This window comes from Protopterus annectens, chromosome 2.part0, assembly GCF_019279795.1.
Source record: "Protopterus annectens isolate FY-2018-M chromosome 2.part0, PAN1.0, whole genome shotgun sequence".
NCBI classification, from domain to species: Eukaryota; Metazoa; Chordata; order Ceratodontiformes; family Protopteridae; genus Protopterus; species Protopterus annectens.
The window spans coordinates 966836191-966855963 of NC_056728.1; the positions used below are offsets into that span (position 1 = coordinate 966836191).

The following is a 19773-nucleotide window of genomic DNA, read 5'->3' on the forward strand; positions in this document are numbered from 1 at the left end:
GCACTTGCTGTTTTGGGGAGTAGCAAAAAGGTCGCAGCAAGGCTGACCCCACTTGAGAAAAATTTTTCTCACAATAGAATCTTTCAGAGACCACTCGTGAGGCATGAGGATAGCTCTGCTCAACTTGTCCGCAATTTTATTGGACTTCCCGGGGATGTGCGTTGCTATCAGAAACCGCTGAGAAGAAATCGCCCATTGCCACAGTCTGAGTGCTTCTCGACATAGGGGATAGGACCTGGTTCCGCCTTGTTTGTTGATATACCACACTACAGACATAGTGTCTGTCTGGATTGCTATCGTTCCCAAGGGAAGAGAGTCTTGAAGGGCTTGCAACGCTAAAAGCACTGCTCTCATCTCTAGAACATTTATGTGCAAGTGGCATTCGTCTGGTTGCCATGTGCCCTGGACAGTTCTGTCCTGATAATGCCCCCCCCACCCGATCAGGGAGGCGTCCGTTGTCAGAGTAGCAACCGGAGGGGGAGGAACAAGGGGTCTTCCCAAGTAGAGCTGAGGGGAAGACATCCACCACAGAAGATGATTCCTGCATGTTTGCGTAATCATAATGGTGTGGGACATCGGAAGTTGCTGGTATGACCATTGTGTGAAGAGCATCCATTGAAGGATTCTCATGTGGTATCTGGCTAATGGGAGAAGAGGTATGGCAGCCGCCATAATCCCCAATACTTTCAGAACTAACCTGGCTTTGACTCTGTTGCTGCTGAAGAGGAGCGAGACCAGTTTGTGTATGTCTGATATTCTCTGATCCGTTAGCCTCGCAGACATGCTGACTGTGTCTAGAATTGCGCCTATGAAGGTAATAACACGACAAGGCGACAAAACAGACTTTTTGCAATTTATTGAAATGCCTAAGTTTTGACAAATGCGAAAGGTGTAGTCCCTGGCCATTAGAAGAAGATGCTTGGTGGGAGCTGTGAGAAGCCAGTCGTCTAAATATGGAAACACCTGGAATCCTTGATGTCTCAGGTGAGAAGCTACCACTGCCATGCATTTGGTAAACACCCGGGGAGCAGTGGTGAGTCCAAAGGACAGGGCTCTGAATTGAAAATGACTGGTTCCCAGCCTGAAGCGGAGGAATCTTCTGGAGCGTCTGTTCATTTTTATATGATAGTACGCATCCTGAAGGTCTATAGAGCACATCCAGTTTTTTCTTCCCAATAGGGGAAGGATGGACTGTAGCGTGACCATCCGAAATCTTGTTTTCTTGACCGACTTGTTCAAGATACTGAGATCCAAAATTGGTCTCCAGTCCCCTGTTTTCTTTGGAACTAAAAGAACCTGGAGTAGATTCCGGATCCTTGCTGGTCTGCTGGAACTGGCTGAATCGCTCTTTTTGCAAGCAGTTTTGAAATTTCCAAAGCTGCAAGATCCCTTTGAGCGGGTGGAACATCTGGAAGGGATTTTTTTGATCGGTTTGGAATGCGAACGAAGGGAATGGAATAGCCTTCGGAAATGATGGACTGTACCCACTTGTCTTGAGTTAGGGATAGCCAGGCTTCTGGGTACAGTGACAATCTTCCCCCGACTGCCTCCGAAGGTGGGCAGTCGGGCAACACCTCAGGGATGCTGAAAGGGCTTATCAGAGAAAGTTTCTCGATTGCCCTGGTTCTGCGGACCCCCCCTGCCTCTAGGGTGACGTCTACCATTGTTGTTCCCCCCTCTGCCTCTGGCGGGGAACCGACTCTGTGCGTCAGGCGAAGTCCCTTGAGATTGTTTGCGGAACCACATTTTCCCACTTTTTCCCACTTTTCTGGCCTTTGGGGTAAGGCCTAGAAGGAGTAGAAAAACGGACTCCGACGGCAGAAAGAGTCTTGCCATCCGTCTCGCACCTAGTCAAGGTTTCTTTCACTTGAGGACCAAAAAGAGATGATCCATCAAACGGGGAATTAGTGAACGACGTTTTAAAGGGGTCCGCAAAGTTGCATAGCCGCATCCAGGCATGCCTGCGTAAGGCCACACCTGTCCCTGCGGCCCTGCTCGCTCCATCAGCCGCATACGAAAGGAGGCACATGGAGGAGTTAGCTATGGAGTTCAGGGTAGCCAGCTGAGTGTTCATCTTGTCCTGAAAACCCGCAGCTGTAGGATCCTTCAACATGTCACTCGCTTCTTTGATCAAGTCTCTTTGAAGACGAGTAAAATGGCATAGGTAGTTCAGCGAACGCATTGCAAAGGTCGCTGACGAGAACATCCGCTTCCCGTACCTGTCCATAGACCTAGAGTCCTTGTTAGGTGGATGGACAGGCACTGAAGGATCAGCTAGTTCCTTCTTAGTGGCAGCAGCAACCACCATAGCATCCACAGAAACTCCCTTGGTCAGAAATTGTTTATTTGCTGGTGCCGTGATAAATTTTGAGGGTCTCCTGGGAGTGGGGTCCACTGAGTCAGGAGCCGTCCATGCCTTTTTTGCTACCACCTGCATGAGGGGGTCAAAGGGGGGAGACACCCAGGAGGTGGAAGGGTGAGAGCCAAACGCCTCAAGGTACACAGATTCATCCTCCGAAGGGCTGAGGGCTGGCCAATTTCCCCTCTGTTTGAGGATTTCTAGAATGTCTGCAAAGGAGACATCTTCAGAAGGGGAACGGGGGGAACCCTCGGAATCCTCTAAATCTGTGTCAGAGGTGACAGACTCAGGTGAGTCTATGTGTTTCCTCTTACACTTTCTCTTCCGAGGGGGCTCTTCTGCCAATTCAGGAGAGGCCTCGGAAGAGGATGAGATCCCCACAGGGGATTCCTGAGGAGCTGGCTCTCTGCGGTCTGGAATGAGGGAGTGAGTCGACTTGACCTGAGGCACCGAAGAAGGAGGGGCGGACGGAGCCGACTGTGGAGTTGAACCAGGTTCCAACACACTCCGCATGACCTCGAACACCCCTGTCAGGCAGAGCCAGAGGTCCCGCTCGAAAAGCTGAAAACCTCCCTCGGCACCGACAGTGATGGCTCCGAGGCCGATGTCGGAGCCGAACTCACCAGCGCCGAAGCACCGAGAGGGAGAGCGGGGTCGGACAAGGGTCCGATGCCACTCACCCTCGGAGCCGGCGAGGAAGTCCGGCACCGAGATTCTTCTAAGGAAGAAATCGGAGCCGACGGAGCCGAAGACATTTGTATTGGCTCCGCTACCACAGTCTCTGTTCAACGCCCGGCTCCGAGCTCAAAGGAGTCGGAGGAGGAACATAATGAGGAACAGGGTCAGGCATCGACTGATGAGTCGGGCTCTGAAGCATTTGGGCCAGTGCCTCGGACTTAAGAAGTCGACTCACTACCCTCTGAAGGTCATGGTCCGAAAGCCTCGATGACCTAGAGGAGTGAGATCTATGGCTCCGTTCAGACAGCAAGGGAGATGCTGGAGCCGAATGAACGGAGCCAAGGGGCGGTGACCTGGACCTCTTTCTAAATGTGGGCTCGGAAGTGCTAGTCGGAGCCGACACAGGAATTTCAATACCTCGGCTCCAGCCGGAGCCGAGGAAACCACAGAAGCTGCAGTCTGAGACTCATCGGCTCCAGCCGGAGCCGATGTAGAAGGAGGTTTTGAAGCCTTAGGCCTCGACTCAGAAGCTGGAGCCGAGGACCTAGAAGCCTTGGAGGGTTTGCCCGAAGTAACGGTAAGGGAACCCTCAGGCTTAAGTAAACCTCTCAAAATAAGTTTATTTTTTCTTTCCTGCAGGACTCTGGGGCTGAAGCCATGGCATACAGCACAAGAGTCCTGCAGGTGTAAAGGTCCCAGGCAGTAAACACAAGAAGTGTGACCGTCTGTCAGAGACATTTTCTGACAGCACGAGTCACACTTCTTGAAGCCTGAGACCTTTGAATCCTTAGACATTATTAAGGACCTAAAGTGTAACCACCACACAAAACACACACACACTGATTACACTACTAGATTATACAAATTAAAACTAGCAAATTAGCTTAGGTATAAAAAATATATCCCTAACAAAACACAAACACTCCACTTAGGGATAGCAGGGCCCGAAGGCCTAAGGGAAGAACTTTAAGTTCTTGAGAGAAAGGGATGGGAATAAGAAAAAGGGATAAATTACACTAAACTAAGGGAAATATGAAAAAATTTAGTTAAGAAAAGGGGATTTAAACTAGTTTTAAAATCGACAGATTAAACTACTGACCTGAGCCGGTAGAAAAACAACCTCGATAGCTGTAGCGGCAAACGAGATCTGAGGTAACTCACGCCTAGCATTGTGGGATATAAGGGGAGCCTCGAGCCGGTGGAACCAACTCTCGAGCTTTTAGAGTGGCCGAGTCGGAGCCGAGGTCGGCTCCGAACCCATCCAGCAAGAATGAAGGCGAGATAGACAACTTAACATAGAGCTATTCGTCAAGTACAAGAAAGGAATCGTGGCCGACTCCCAGAGAAAGAATCTGATGGCTTTCTGCAAAGAGAAGAAGAAGAAGTTGGATCTCCGAATGGCCGGAAAATGGCATGCAGCATACGATAACCTGAGTCAACAGGCTGACGAGGGAAATGCTAAGAAGTGCAAGTGTGGATCAGGTCGGCTACCATTATTTCCTGAGCTGGAAGACATCATCTGTGAGTGGATTGCTAACAGGGAGGGCAAAGGCTTTGGCTGTGCGCAGGGCTGATATCAAAGCTTTTGCCCTTGCAATGGCACCACAGTTAGAAATATCACCAGAAGAATTCAAAGCATCACAACATTGGCTGGATGGCTTCCTTCAGAGATATGAATTGTCTCTAAGAAGATCAACAACACTATTTAAGCTGGATGATACTGGAGTTATTAAACGTGCACTTGCGTTCAAGTCCTTTGTTGATGGCATTGACTTTTCTAAATACTAACTCTCCAACAGGATTGCTATGGATGAAACTGCAGTGTTTATGGGCCAAGGATCTCAAACAACAATTAATCAGAGGGGTGCCTCGTCAATCTACATTCCCTCCACTGGTTACGGGAGTGCACGTGTTACCTGTATTTTGGCAATTCGTCTAGATGGAAAGAAAATCTCACCTCTAATCATTAGTAAGGGCAAGAAAAATAAGACTGAACGTGTTTCAGGCATTTACATTCTTGAAACCGAAAAAGCCTGGTGCACACAAGCAGCTATAAGGAAGCGGGTCGATGTAATGCTGCCACTTGTTTTGTGACGTGGCAAAAGAGGTCTGCTAGTCTGGGATTCAGCCAGCACTCACCGTGCTAAAGAAATGAAGAAATTCCTTGCACAGAGAAGAATAGATCAAATAATGATTCCCGCAGAGGAATGACTGTCCCATCTCCAGACTCTTGATATTGCAATAAACAAGCAATTCAAGGACCATTTGCACATGGAACTCAATGACGACATTGAAAATAGAATGGAGAGAAATCAGCATGGAAACTTTGTGAAGCCTAGCCTGCAGGAGGTCATCACTTGGGTGAAAAATTCATGGGATAAAATCACTGACAGCTGTGTTGCCAATGCACTACGAGCAGGCTACTTCGACAAGCAGTGCTCAACTGAAGACAGCTCTATTGCTAGGCATGACAGATTGGGGCCAATGGTTCTACAGGAAAAGGAGTCACAATAAATTCAGGTCGAAATTCGGGGGTTGGACACTTATGACAATATTCCAGAAGATGATGACATGACTGTATTTGAATAACTGTGAAAGCCAAGGTGCAGATATTCTGAAGTTGAAATGTTTGGTGCACTGTTTATGTAGAATTCTCACACAACTGTCAACACATTGACATAGTAGGTAGGGACAGTGGGAATCTCGTTCATCCATTCATGCGCTTCACTAATTACATGATGAGGCATTTGGCTACCTTAAGAGAGTCATAGTTACTCCCGCCATTTACCTGTGCTTCATTGAATTTCTTCACTTTGACATTCAGAGCACTGGGCAGAAATCACATTGTGTCAACACCAGTCTCGAGCCTTCATGATGCTTTGTTTTAATTAAAACAGTCTGATTCCCCCGGTCCTCACCAGTTCTAAGTCAGCTCCTAGCTGCCGGACGATGTGGGGCACTGTTCGGGGCTGGGGCAATCCACAGGAAGGGCCCAGCACGCATCCAGAGTCACTGCCGCAGACCCCCCTGGGAGGGGGGGGGCACGGCAAGGGGGCAACGCCTCGTCCAGCCACGGCACGTGCCCAGCCCCACTTCACACCCAAGCCCGACTGACCCAGCCCTTAGAGCCAATCCTTATCCCAAAGTTATGAATCTGGCTTGCCGGCTTCCCTTAACTACATTCTTCTAACATGCCAGAGGCAGTTCACCTTTGAGAACTACTGCGGATATGGGTACGGCCCGGCGCGAGACTTGCACCCTTCTGCCCCAGATTTTCTAGGGCCAAGTGCGATGCTTTCCAGGGCGTGGGCCACTCTCTCAAGGCGAACCCATTTCAGGGCACACTGCCCTTTACAAAGAAAAGAGAACTCTCCCAGGCGCCCCCGCCAGCTACTCCTCGATCGTTTGCATCACCGCACAGGACACCACGAGACGCCCGTCTCCGCTGCTCTGGATTCAGGGATCTGAACCAGATTCCCTTTTGGTCACCCAAGGGCAACTGAGGCCATCGCCCATCCCTTCGAAACAGCACTCATCTACCTCTCAGGACCGACTGACCCATGTTCAACTGCTGTTCACATGGAACCCTTCTCCACTTTGGCCTTCAAAGATCTTATTTGAATAATTTGCTACTACCACAAAGATCTGCACCCGCGTCAGCTCCACCCGGCCCTCGTCCTGGGCTTCAGTGCCACCGTGCTGGCCCTCGTTGGCATCGGGCGATTTAACCTGGCATTCGGTTCATCCCGCAGCACCAGTTCTGCTTAACAAAAATGGTCCACTGGGCGCTCACATTCCATGTGCGGCTCCAAGCCAGCGAGTCGGGCTTCTTGCCCATTTAAAGTTTGAGAATAGGTTGAGATCATTTCGGCCCAAAACCTCTAATCATTTGCTCTACCAGATAAAACTTCGCCCGGCAAGCGCCAGCTATCCGGAGGGAAACTTTGGAGGGAACCAGCTCCTAGATGGCTTGATTAGTCTTTCGCCCTTATACCCAGGTTGGACGACAGATTTGCACGTCAGGACCACTACGGACCTCCACCAGAGCTTCGCCTGGCTTCGCCCTGCCCAGGCATAGTTCATCATCTTTTGGGTCCCACCAGGTGCACTGACGCTCCACCTCCCCGATGGGACGGATGAGACTGGCCGGCGGTGTGCCCCCTGCGCAGAGTGGGGGGATCCCGCCTCAGTCGGCACGCGCCGGCCCTCACTTTCATTGCGCCTTGCGATCTCCTGCCCACCCTCGGACTCGCACACCTGTTAGACTCCTTGGTCCGTGTTTCAAGACGGGACGGGTGGGTCACCAACATCGCCGCAGACCCCGGGCACCCAAGGTGAGCCCTCCAGCCCAGCGGCAGGACACGGCCGGGCCACACTGAGGGTAGCCTGGCCCAGTCAACAGTCCTGCTGGGAGCTGGGGCTCCCTGGCCCCCACCACGAGGGCGGGGCCGGCAGCAGTAGTCTCCCACGACCCCAGGGCACAGCGAGGGCTGATGCTGCACTCCAATCAGGGGAGGGGAGCCACCTTCCACACGGCCTTCCTGGCCAAACCTGAGCCAGTCCCAGCACACCGCCACAGAGGAAGTGCACCCGACAGCAGCCGGCATTGCCCGGGGACGGTCCCCCCAACCCCCCAGAGGGGGATCCACCTCACCCAGGCAGCTGGCGCGGCTGCCAGTTTGAATCCTCTGGGCAAACCTCGTGGACCCCACCAGTTTACCTCTGAACGTTTCACTCCCTCTTGAACCCTCTCTTCAAAGTTCTTTTCAACTTTCCCTTACGGTACTTGTCTGCCATCGGTCTCGTGCCGGTGTTTAGCCTTAGATGGAGTTTACCACCTACTTTGGGCTGCATTCACAAACAACGGCAGAGCCTCAATCACAAGGACTTGGGCCCCCTGGACGGCGCTGTGGAGATGGACTTCCGTACGCCACATTTCCCTGCGTCTGTCGCCCGGGCGGGGATTCAGCGCTGGGCTCTTCCTTCTTCACTCTCCCTTACTGAGGGAATCCTGGTTAGTTTCTTTTCCTCTGCTTAGTAATATGCTTAAATTCGGCGGGTCGTCACATCTGATCTGAGGTCATGTTCAGAGCGTGGTCATGCGGGGGGGACAGCAGGGGCCTCAGGGGTGGACAGCCTACCCATCCTCCCCTGGCCCCCAAGCACCCAACTCCCTACCACCAGACTCCAAACGGCAGAGGACAGCCGACACAGCCCTGACACACGGGAACCAGGCAGGCGGATGTCGGGCTCTACCCCAGGAAGGCAGCCCAGTGGTGGTACCACCAACAGCCTCCAGGGGGGGCATGCCAGACACACACCTGCTCCCTCCCGTCCTCAGATGGGCTTCTCGACTCGGAGTAGCAGGGGACTCTTCTCCTCCATCCACAGCAAGCTCCCTCGACTCCCGGCCGCACCCTCAATGGGGGCCAGACACCCCCGGGGGCGATGGAAGGCACGACGACCCTCAGACAGGCGTAGCCCCAGGAGTAACCCGGGGCTGCAAAGTGTATTTGAAGTGTCGATGATCCGTGTCCAGCAATTCACATTAGTTCTCGCAGCTAGCTTCGTTCTTTATAGACGCACGAGCGATCCACCACTCAGTCGTACAGTTTTCATTTGCCGTGGCACCGCTGCCCAAGCGGCATTGCATCCCAAGATGAGCATGCGAGGTTTCACAGGTGTCGTCGTGGGCGCCCAGACTGGGGTTACAAGACAGCAGGGAGTCCTGCGGCAGCCAGCGTGTGGCCACACCGCTGACCTTCCGGGTCTTTGAACCAACATCCCACGTGGAGCGGGGCATCCTCCAAAAGGTACCCATGACCGACAGAGGGGAGAGGACTCCGGTGTGCCACCCCCAGGGATGGCCCCGCACAACCAGAGAGGAGGCCACCACTCCCCTGCTGGGATGGCACCCTCTCCCTACCACACAGGGAGCCAGCCACATGCGGGGCACGCGGTAGACTGCACCACTGGGCCAGGTGCACCCTCCACCACCATCCCCTCATGGCAGCCGAGGAGCACCCACACATCCCTCCCACCACATGGACGGACCCCCTCCCTCCCGCCGCCAGGAGGCAAGGGGGAACAGACACCACTCCTCCTCTCACTCCCTCCTCCCACGAGCCACGGGCTTAGTTCTGCTGGCCTCCACCAGGGCGCACAATGAGACGAGAGAGAGACAGAGGGTCAAAATGGCGGAGCAAGGAGAGGCCCCGGTACCCAGGGACAGCACCGTCGCAGGACTCTTGGCGTTCGTAACAAGGTTTCTGTAGGTGAACCTGCGGAAGGATCATGACTTACTTCCTCTAGATAGTCAAGTTTGATAGTCTTCTTGGCGCACCGCCAGGGTCAAACCAAGAACCTCACTAAACCATCCAATCGGTAGTAGAGACCGGTGGTGTGTACAAAGAGCAGGGACTTAACGCGAGCTTATGACTCGCACTTACTTGGAATTCCTCGTTCATGGGGAATGACTGCAATCAGACAGATTACCCAGACCTGTCAGCCAAGGGTAGACACATGCTGATCCAGTCAGTGTAGCACGAATACAGCCCCGGACATCTAAGGTCATCACAGACCTATTATTGCTCAATCTAGAGTGGCTGAAAGCCACTTGTCCCTCTAAGAAGTTGGAGACGACCGCAATGGACTGCATAAATAGTTAGCATGGCGAAGTCTCATTCGTTATCGGAATTAACCAGACAAATTGCTCCACCAACTAAGAACAGCCATGCACCACCACCCACAGAATCTAGAAAGAGCTATCAATCTGTCAATCCTTTCCGTGTCCAGGCGAGGCTTCCCGTATCGAGTCAAATTAAGCCAGAAGCTCCACTCCTGGTTGTGCCCTTACGTCAAATTCCTTTAAGTTACAGCTTTGCAACCATACTCCCCCCCCGGAACTCAAAGACTTTGGTTTCCCGGAAGCTCCCTGGCGGGTCATGGGAATAACACCGCCAGATCACTAGTTGGCATCGTTTATGGAACTACAACGGTATCTGATTGTCTTCGAACCTCCGACTTTCATTCTTTATTAATGAAAATATTCTTGGCAAATGCTTTCACTTTCGTTCGTCTTGTGCCGGTCCAAGAATTTCACCTCCAACCAACAAAATAGAACCAGAGTCCTATTCCATTATTCCTAGCTGAAGTATTCAGGTAACTGGCCTGCTTTAAACACATTAATTTTTTCAAAGTAAACGCTTTGGACCCCCATGACACTCGATTAAGAGCATCGAGGGAGCACAATGAGGCAGGGGCTGGGACAGGCGGTTGCTCACCTCGTGGCAGACCGCCAGCCCAATCCCAAGATCCAACTCCTAGCTTTTTAACTGCAGCAACTTTAATATACGCTACTGGAGCTGGAATTACCGCAGCTGCTGGCACCAGACTTGCCCTCCAATAGATCCTCAAAGGATTTAAAGTGTACTCATTCCAATTACAGGGCCTCGAAAGAGTCCTGTATTGTTATTTTTCGTCACTACCTCCCCGAGGTGGGAGTGGGTAATTTGCATGCCTGCTGCCTTCCTTGGATGTGGTAGCCGTTTCTCAGGCCCCCACTCCGGAATTGAACCCTGATTCCCAGTTACCAGTGGTCACCATGGTAGGCACAGATAGGGCAGACATTTGAATGTCATGTCGCCACCACAAGGGCATGCGATCGGCCCGAGTTTATCTAGAGTCACCAAAGCTGCCGGACCGAGACCCGGATTGGTTTATGTCTGTTAAATGCACGCCGCCGGAGGTCAGCGCTCGTCAGTATGTAGTAGCTCTAGAATTACCACAGTTATCCAAGTAACAGTGTAGCAATCAAAGGAACCATAACTGATTTAATGAGCCATTTGCAGTTTCACTGTAGCGTCAGTGTGCACCAAGACTTGCATGGCTTAATCTTTGAGATAAGCATATGCTACTGGCAGGATCAACCAGATAGGAGCACCTCAGTGGGTGGACAGAGCGGAGGGGCCAGATCCCACACCTCTGCCAACAGGAGGGGTCCCTCTCCCCGCAGAGGGGGCATCCCGGGTGCAGGTCATGGACCGGCAACCGTGACCCTGGAGAGCCACAGGCCAGCACAGTGCTCATCAGCACTCATAGCCAGAGAAAGGTGGGAGAGAGCCTCCACCATGCTTCGGCCACACACGGACGCCAAGGGATGCGCGCACCTCGCTCATGGGGTGGAGAAGCTCAACCCACAAGCCATGACACACACAGCCAAGCCGCGGGGGCCCTCCACCAGTGGGAGTCGATCATCCTGATCGATGGATAGTGGGTAAGGGCAGCCAAGCCGCGGGGGCCCTCCACCAGTGGGAGTCAGTCATCCTGATCGATGGATAGTGGGTAAGGGCACCTCTATCCCACGCAGACACCTGCCGGGACATCACCCAGGACTGGGACATGGACTCTGGCGGGACACCCAGTCTTCCCTCTCCCTGGGCTGGGACCCAGACTGGGGCACTCACACATTTTAATGGGACACCCCATCATCCTTCAGCTCCCAAAGGCTGCCAAATCGTGCCAGATCAAGCGTGCCCACCAGCCCTTCCCAGGGGACGAACCTGCAGGGTGCGATCAGCCCCAGTGAACTCCCCATGGCCACAGATGGGCAGATCCACTCTCATATGGACTTCAGGCTGGGAGGAAGAGGCCCATGAGGGCACCTCAACCCCACGCACACACCTGACAGAACGTTCTCCCCTGGGGCTGTGATCCAGACTCACACTGTGATGAGACGCCCTGCCGTCCCTTAACTCCTGGAGACTGCCAAATCATGCCAGATCACGCGTGCCCATCAGTGGAGCAAACCTGCAGGCTGCAACCAGCCCCACAAACTCCCCTCGGCCGCTGAGGGGCAGATCCGCTCTCATACGGACTTGCACTTAGACACCCCGTCGTCCCTTAACCCCTGGTGGCTGTCAAATCGTGCCGGATCATGCGTGCCCGCCAGGCGATCAGGGGAGCCAACCTGCAGAGTATGAACTCCCCCACGGACCTCCCCTCGGCCGCGGAGGGGCAGGTACACTCTTATATGGGCTTCCAAGTCCGCCTCCTTTCCAATCCAGAGCTACTCTGAGGACTTTGTGATTTTTCAAGAACACCTTTGAGAAATGGGGCAGGGTCGGATGTCTGGCCAGGAGGTCTCCAGGTCTGCAGGCCCCCACACAAAGCTACCTTAAGGACTTCAGTAACGGCCTACCACAGCAACCCTCCCCATCGACCCTGCAGAGAAACCTCTTTACCCAGCTGCAGCCCAAGGCTCACCTCAGGGACCCAACCACCTCCATGTCCTCTGCAGACTGTCAAGCCATCCCGTGTCGCTGTGCCCTCTGAGCCTCTCAGGAGGACCTCCCTCCGATCCAGTCCAGTCCACCCTCGTGGAGCTCCCCTCAGCCACTGAGGAGCAGGCACGCTCTCATCAGGACTACCACGTCCCCATCCTTTCTGGTTCGGAGCACCACAGTCAATGTCTCCCGCATATCCCCTGCAGGCTGCCAAAATGTGCCATGTCCTCGTGCCCTCGGAGCCTCTCAGGTGGACCTCCCTCCGATCCCGGAGCCCTCGCAGAGCTCCCCTTGGCCACCAAGAGGCAGGCACGCTCTCATTGGGACTTCCATGTCCCCCTCCTTTCAGGTCCAAAGCCATTCTGGGGACTTGTGACATTTCAGGGCTGCCTTCCCCCTGCCTGGCAGGAGCACTCCTGTCCCTGCAGCCTTCCGTCAGACGTTCCCTTGGGGATTTCCATCCCACTTGTGGGGGGCACAATCCGGACCCACCCATACAGGAGTAAGTGCTCCCTGTCTGGCTACTTTCCACCTCTATCCCCCTTCCAGACTTGCATCTTGGAGGGGACTGTGGTCCAGACCCCCTCATCCAGGTGGCACCTCTCCCAGTCTGGCCATTTTCCACCTCTCTCTCCCTTAAGGACTTCCATCGGGAGGGACCCCCTCATGGTTTCCAGTTCTACCCACGCAGGAGAACCCTTTTCCTGGGTTACATAACTCCTGGAGACTGCCAAATCGGAATAGGTCAACCCTACCCTCAGAGCCTCTCATGGGAGCTTCCCTTCGATCTTTCCCAGCCTCGTGCAACTCTGCTGGTCCACGAGGCCTCAGCCAGACCCTCATCCAGACTTCCATGACACCAGTTCTCCCCTTTGCCCTCTACCTAGGGCTTTCAAACTCACACAGGACATGGCCCAGGTCCCTGCATCTCAGCCCATTTTGTCTGGTGCCTCTGTCTCGCTCCTTGGCCGTGCCAGGCACCGACAAACGTGCTTCACTTCAAAACTTCTGGCACATGTCCCTTTGCCCCCTGAGTAGTGCCGTTCGCAGTGCGGCATCTGCGCAGTCCCGGGTTAAGAACCAGAGGCTGACCCGGCACCTGCGGACGGTCCCAGGCACAAGACACCACAGCAGCTATATCTCCGCACCCCTGGGGCCTGGGAGGACGTGATTGCAGACCTGGCTTCCGGAGGTGGCCCTTGGCATACCCGTGTTGTCTGCCAACTCCCCCCACCACAGCCGCAACTCCCCCCACCAGAGCCGGGTGTGAAACGCCATGGTAGCCATATCTCCACACCCCTGAGGCCTGGGAGGATGGGACTGCAGACCTGGCTTCTGAGGATGGCCCTTGGCATGCCTGCGCTGTCGGCAGACTCCCCCTGCCGGAGTTGGGCGCAAGATGCCATGGCAGCCATATTTCCATAACCCCTGGGGCCTGGGAGGACGGGATCACAGCCCTCGCTTTTGCGGGTGGCCCTCGGCATGCCTGCACTACAGACTCCCCCTGCCAAACCCGGGCACAAGACACCACGGCAGCTTTATCTCCGCACCCCTGGAGCCTGGGAGGACAGGATCGCAGACCTGGCTTCCGGGTGCAGCCCTCGGCATGCCCATGCTGTCAGGCAACTCTGCTGGCCAGTGCCTCTAACTCACCTCAGGGGACCCCGCCGCATCCATGTCCCCTGCAGACTGCCAAACCGTGCAGTGTCCCTGTGCCCTCAGAGCATCTCAAGGGAACCTCCTTCCAATCCAGGCCACCCTCGCAGAGCTCCCCTCAGCCGCTGAGGGGCAGGCGCACTCTCATTGTGACTTCCACATCCCCCTTTCAGGTCCAGAGCACCATAGTCCCCGTCTCCTGCATATCCCCTGCAGGCTGCCAAACCGTGCCATGTCCTAGTGCCTTCCTTGCCTCTCAGCGGGACCTCCCTCCGATCCCGGCTGCCCTCGCGGAACTCCACTCAGACAGCGAGGGGCAGGCACGCTCTCATCGGGACTTCCACGTCCCTCTCCTTTCCGGTCCAGAGCCATTCTGGGGACTTTGTGACATTTCGGGAATGCTGTTGGGTACCGGGCGACTGACGCCTTCCCCCTGCCTGGCAGGAGCACTTCTGGCACTGCAGGCTTCCACCAGACGCTCCCTTGGGGACTTCCATCCCACTGGAGGGCACGATCCAGACCCTCCCACACAGGAGGGAGCACTCCCTGCCCATCCCCTTTCTGACCTCCATCCTGGAGGCGGCTGCAGTCTGGACCCCCTCACCCAGGTGGCAGCTCTCCCCAGCCCGGCCATTTTCTGCCTCTCTCCCTTAAGGACTTCCATCGGGAGGGACCCCCTCATGGCTTCCACTTCTACTCAGGTGGGAGAGCTCTTACCGGGTTACATACCGTATTTCTTTGTAAATAAGACTTAACCAGAGAATAAGGCCTAGCATGGTTTTCCAGGGTGGTCATGATACAAACTCTACCCCAAAAATAAGCCCCAGTTAAGCTAGTTAACGCACGACAGACTCCCGGGGAAAGAATCTGATGGCTTTCTGCAAAGAGAAGAAGTTAGATCTCCGAATGGTCCGAAAATGGTGTGCAGCATGTGATAACCTCAGTCAACAGGCTGATGAGGGAAATGCTAAGATGTGCGAGTGTGGATCAGGTAAGCAACCATTATTTCCTGAGCTGGAAGACGTCATCTATGAGTGGATTGCTAACTCGAGAGTAAAGGCTTTGGTTGTGCGCAGGGCTGATATCCAAGCTTTTGCCCTTGCAATGGCACCACATTTAGAAATAACCCCAGAAGAATTCAAAGCATCACAACATTGGCTGGATGGCTTCCTTCAGTGATATGAACGGTCTCGAAGATAAACACTGTTCAAGCTGGAAGATAATGAAGTTATTAAACGTGCACTTGTGTTCAAGTCCTTTGCTGATGGTATTGACTTTTCTAAATACCAACTCTCCAACACGATTGCTATGGATGAAACTGCAGTGTTTACTGGCCAAGGATCTCAAACAATTGATCAGAGGGGTGTCTCATCAATCTACATTCCCTCCACTGGTTACGAGAATGCACGTTACCTGTATTTTGGCAATTCATCTAGATGGAAAGAAAATCCCACCTCTAATCATTAGTAAGGGCAAGAAAAATAAGACTGAACATGTTTCAGGCATTTACATTCTTGAAATCAAAACAGCCTGGTGCACACAACCAGCTATAAGAAAGTGGGTCGATGTAATGCTGCCACTTGTTTTGCAAGGTGGCAAAAGAGGTCTGCTAGTCTGGGGTTCAGCCAGCACTCACCGGGCTAAAGAAATGAAGAAATTCCTTGCACAGTGAAGAATAGATCAAATAATGATTCCTGCAGGAATGACTGCCTATCTCCAGACTCTTGATATTGCAATAAACAAGCCATTCAAGGACCATTTGCGCATGTAACTCAAATGACTACATTGAAAATAGAATGGAGAGAAATCAGCATGGAAACTTTGTGAAGCCTAGCCTGCAAGAGGTCATGACTTGGGTGAAAAATTCATGGGATAAAATCACTGACAGCTGTGTTGCCCATTGGCAAGCACTGCTCATTTAAGGGGAGCTCCATTGCTAGGCATGACAGATTGGGGCCAATGGTTCTACAGGAAATGGAGTCAAGAAATTCAGGTCAAAATTCGGGGGTTGGACGCTTATGACAATGTTCCAGAAGAAGATGACATGACTGTATTTGAATAACTGTGAAAGCCAAGGTGAAGACATTCTGAAGTTGAAATGTTTGGTGCACTGTTTATGTAGAATTCTCACACAACTGTTAAAGCGTTACTTAGAACTATTGTCCAATAACAGAAAAGTATGAAATAAATGTCAATTTGTGTACATGAATAAATGAATAACGGTAGATTGTTGAACGGTGTGGGTAAATAAGGCATCTCCTGACAATAAGCCCTAATGTGTATTTTGGCAGGGGAAAGAGTAGGAGACCCGGTCTTATTTTCGGGAAAATACGGTAGTCATGGGTCCAGCAGTTAATGGCCTTGAAAGATAAAGTAGCAGAAAACACTTTTCCTCATAGTGGTCCACAGCACAGCTGTCTTTGTCTGAAGGTAGAAGCTTAGAAGAGGTCAGCAATTTAGACGGCTTTGTTAGTAGCTAAGAAAATCACAGGAAGGTCAGAAGTTTTTTTTGTATAAAAATTTCTGGGTTTCAGGGACTTTACAGAATCTGTCAGAATTCTTTGCTGCAGAAGGCTGAGAATCAGAGGATTGAGATTCCACATAAAATGTCCAAAAGCATGCAGAAAGACGAAGTGAATCAGTCTGCAAGAACTCACAGTACATCTTTTGGACATCCGAAACTTGGGAATATTCATATTTAAAACATTCTACCATACATACCACAGTATCCCCAAAGGATAATTCTTCCACAGAGAAATCTGGAGAAACAGAATCCTCCTCAGACCAAAAGGCAAGAGTAAAATGGAGTGGAGAAGAGTAATCAAAGAACTTTTCCCCAGTTTCCGAATCTGTTACTTCAGAGGGCTCTGACGCCTTATGCCATTTAGAAGGAAAAGAAAGATCATAGAACAAAATACGGTTCATACAAGCCTTGAGGAGGCTTTAAAGCCATAAGGCCATTAAAAAGGCCTAGTGAGGATCCTATGCCACAGGAGCCACATAGGTAAGGTCTTCTGTTTCTTTTTCAGGGGGACATCAGCCCAAACAATCCCAGGAGGCTCAGACCCCATAAGAGTACTAGGGACTTCCTCCCCAAGTAGTATCCCCTCTAGGCTGCTCTCATATAATCAGATGTGGTTCCCCTCCACATCTTTAGCAGACACAAGCACAGCCTCAGTCAGCCTCCAATTGGGTTGTGGCACAGGGAGCATGCACCAGCACTGGACACTCCTTGGATTCTTCATCCAACCCTGATGGAAATGTCTGGAGGAAGGTGGAGAGCAGCAGACTCGATACACACCTTTTTTAGGCTTCTCTTTAAACAAGAGCTGAAAGCCAGGGCAAGTGGATTCAGAAGCCATGGTGCCCTGGACCAAAAGCTTCAAACATTGACTCTTCAAGTAAAGAGAAAGGGGAGCCTTTGTTACAAACGCCTGAAAATCTCAGTGGGTATAATCCTGAGAAGCAGTCAAACAAAAAAAAAACACTTGTCACGTCTATCTATATGGGGAATCTGCCTCCCAAATTCACTTTCCCCTTCCTGGATGACATGAAAAAAGATACAGCCACAAAAGGAAATAAAAAGGAAGGGTAAGACCCCAGTGGGGCACTTATCTTGTCACTGCTCAGTAGCTGAACCAACTTGGTGAAAGACCTGTAGACTGAATTCAGAAGAAAGCATTTGGATTGGCAGAAATGATGTTCCATGATAAGGCACTCGTACTTCACTTGTGTACCTTTTGCCTTGGATGTAGGACATATATCTGGCATATGGTACCTGGAAGAAAATAAGACTTTGGTATGACAGCCGGAGATTCAGCTATAAGTAGAAGGATACCCAATCTGCAAAGAATACTGCAACAGTGATAAGGAAAGACACATGCATCCTCCACACAACAGCATTGTTTTAAAATATGGCATCTGTTTTTTTGTATGAAATACGTGTAAATTCTTGGAAAAACACTATCAAGAACACATGAAAGCAGTACTATCTTGCTAAGAGCCTAGTAAAAGCATCAGCAACTCACAATGCTGTATTACAGTATCACACTTACCATAATTGTTATTTCCCTTTTGCAGATGTTAAGGTCAGGCACATTATTAACAGACATTCTCTTGAGAGCACAACGTATTCCACTGTGAGTACGCACCACAAATACAAGAGAGAAACCACCTAGAACAGAGAATCAGAAGTCCAAACAGTAACCTTTTCAATAAATATCACAAATCAGAACGTAAAATCTGTATTAATTGCAATTTACTTATTTTAACTTAATTAGATTTCAATTATTCACAAAGTTAAAACTCTGAAATAAGTGTACCATTTTCAAGTTTAGCTCAGGGTGTACAATACACAAATATATAACAATAATAGCATATAAAAGTACAGTTGTGTACACTTACCATAAAATGTAGATGTTAGAGTATATTCACTGCTGCAGTCATTACATTTGGGTTATCTGCTTGCAGGCAGCCCTCAGCCGGCCTGATTATCAAAGTCTTGGGTCCTGCGTCGGTTGCCGTCTCTTCTTCCATGATGTCAGGTAGTCAGGGGTGTAAAGCATGCAGCCAACGCCATTACATCAGATTTTCTTGCCCCAGATGTCAGGTGTCCCCATAATGGGAAGCAATTATATACAAGGTTACACCTCCAATAAAAAGCAAATACACCAGAAAGCTTAAATACAGTAAACAAGAAGAGGTATTGCCAGTAGAAGGCAGGAGGGAGGGTAACCAGGACTGCAACAGTGAATACACTCGAACATCTACATTTATGGTAAGTGTACACAACTGTACTATGTTCTTCGTATTTCACTGTTGCAGTCATTACATTTGGGTAGATTCCCAAAGCGAAGGAAGGGAAGAGGTAATTAGAGAGCATTAGGACCAGCTATTAGGCCATGCAAGACTGCAGTGGCAAAACCAGCTCTGGATTTAGAAAAAATTAGCAAGTGGTAATACTTAGTGAAGGTATGTACAGAACTCCAGGTAGCAGCTTCTAGGATGTTCCTGGTAGGAACACCTCTGAGAAAGGCTGTTTAAGTAGATGCAGCCCTGGTGGAATGTGATCTTATTCCCCTGTGTGGTAGGTTTTCCATGGTCCTTATAGCAGAAATGAATGCAATGGCCTATCTACTTAGAAATGGTTTGCTTTGAAATGGCCTTCCCCTCTGCCCCTGCAGCAAAGGCAACTAGCAGCTGTTCAGTTTTCCTGAGAGGCTTAGTCCTGTCCAAATAAACTCCAAGTTGTATGTGCACGTCCAAAGAGTGCAGTATTCGTTCTCCTTTGTTCTGTGGATTAGAAAAGGTTGGCAAATGAATGGACTGATTAAGGGCCACACTGGATACCACTTTGGGCATAAAGGAAGGATTGGTCCAGAGGGACACCCTGTCTGCATGAAAGATGATGAAGGGCTCCACTGCCATGAGGGCCTGTAATTCAGACACTCTTCTTGCTGAAGGTGATGGCTAAAAGAAAGGCTGTTATCCAAGAAAGGAATTTCAATTCTGCAGTTGCAGCTGGCTCAAAAGGAGGTAGAGTGAGTTTTTCCAATACAAAAAGTTAAGGTCCCAGGTTGGAGTACGGACTCTCCTGGGTAGTCTTAAATATTTGGCCCCTCTGAGGAATTGTTTCAGCAGGGGGTGAGAGAAGAGGGGTGGGCTCAGTATTATAATGTGCTGAAATGGCTGAGGCATGAATTTTAATAGAAGAGAAGGAAAAGCCCTTGTGAAGCATCTCTGTTAAGTATTGAAGCATATGTGGTAAGCTGGGCACTGTTGTGCCCATCCCCTGAG

The 19773-nt window shown here is 51.3% G+C and overlaps 1 protein-coding gene across 1 annotated transcript in view; it reads right to left on the minus strand.

Annotated features, from left to right (window-relative positions):
- Positions 1–19773, minus strand: part of BMP2K (BMP2 inducible kinase) — a gene marked incomplete in the record, with an annotated part of 1991334 nt that overhangs the window by 1915139 nt on the left and 56422 nt on the right. Inside the window, 1 exon segment of the mRNA XM_044061221.1 lies at positions 18033–18151. Within this exon segment, the coding sequence (XP_043917156.1) occupies positions 18033–18151 (119 nt within the window).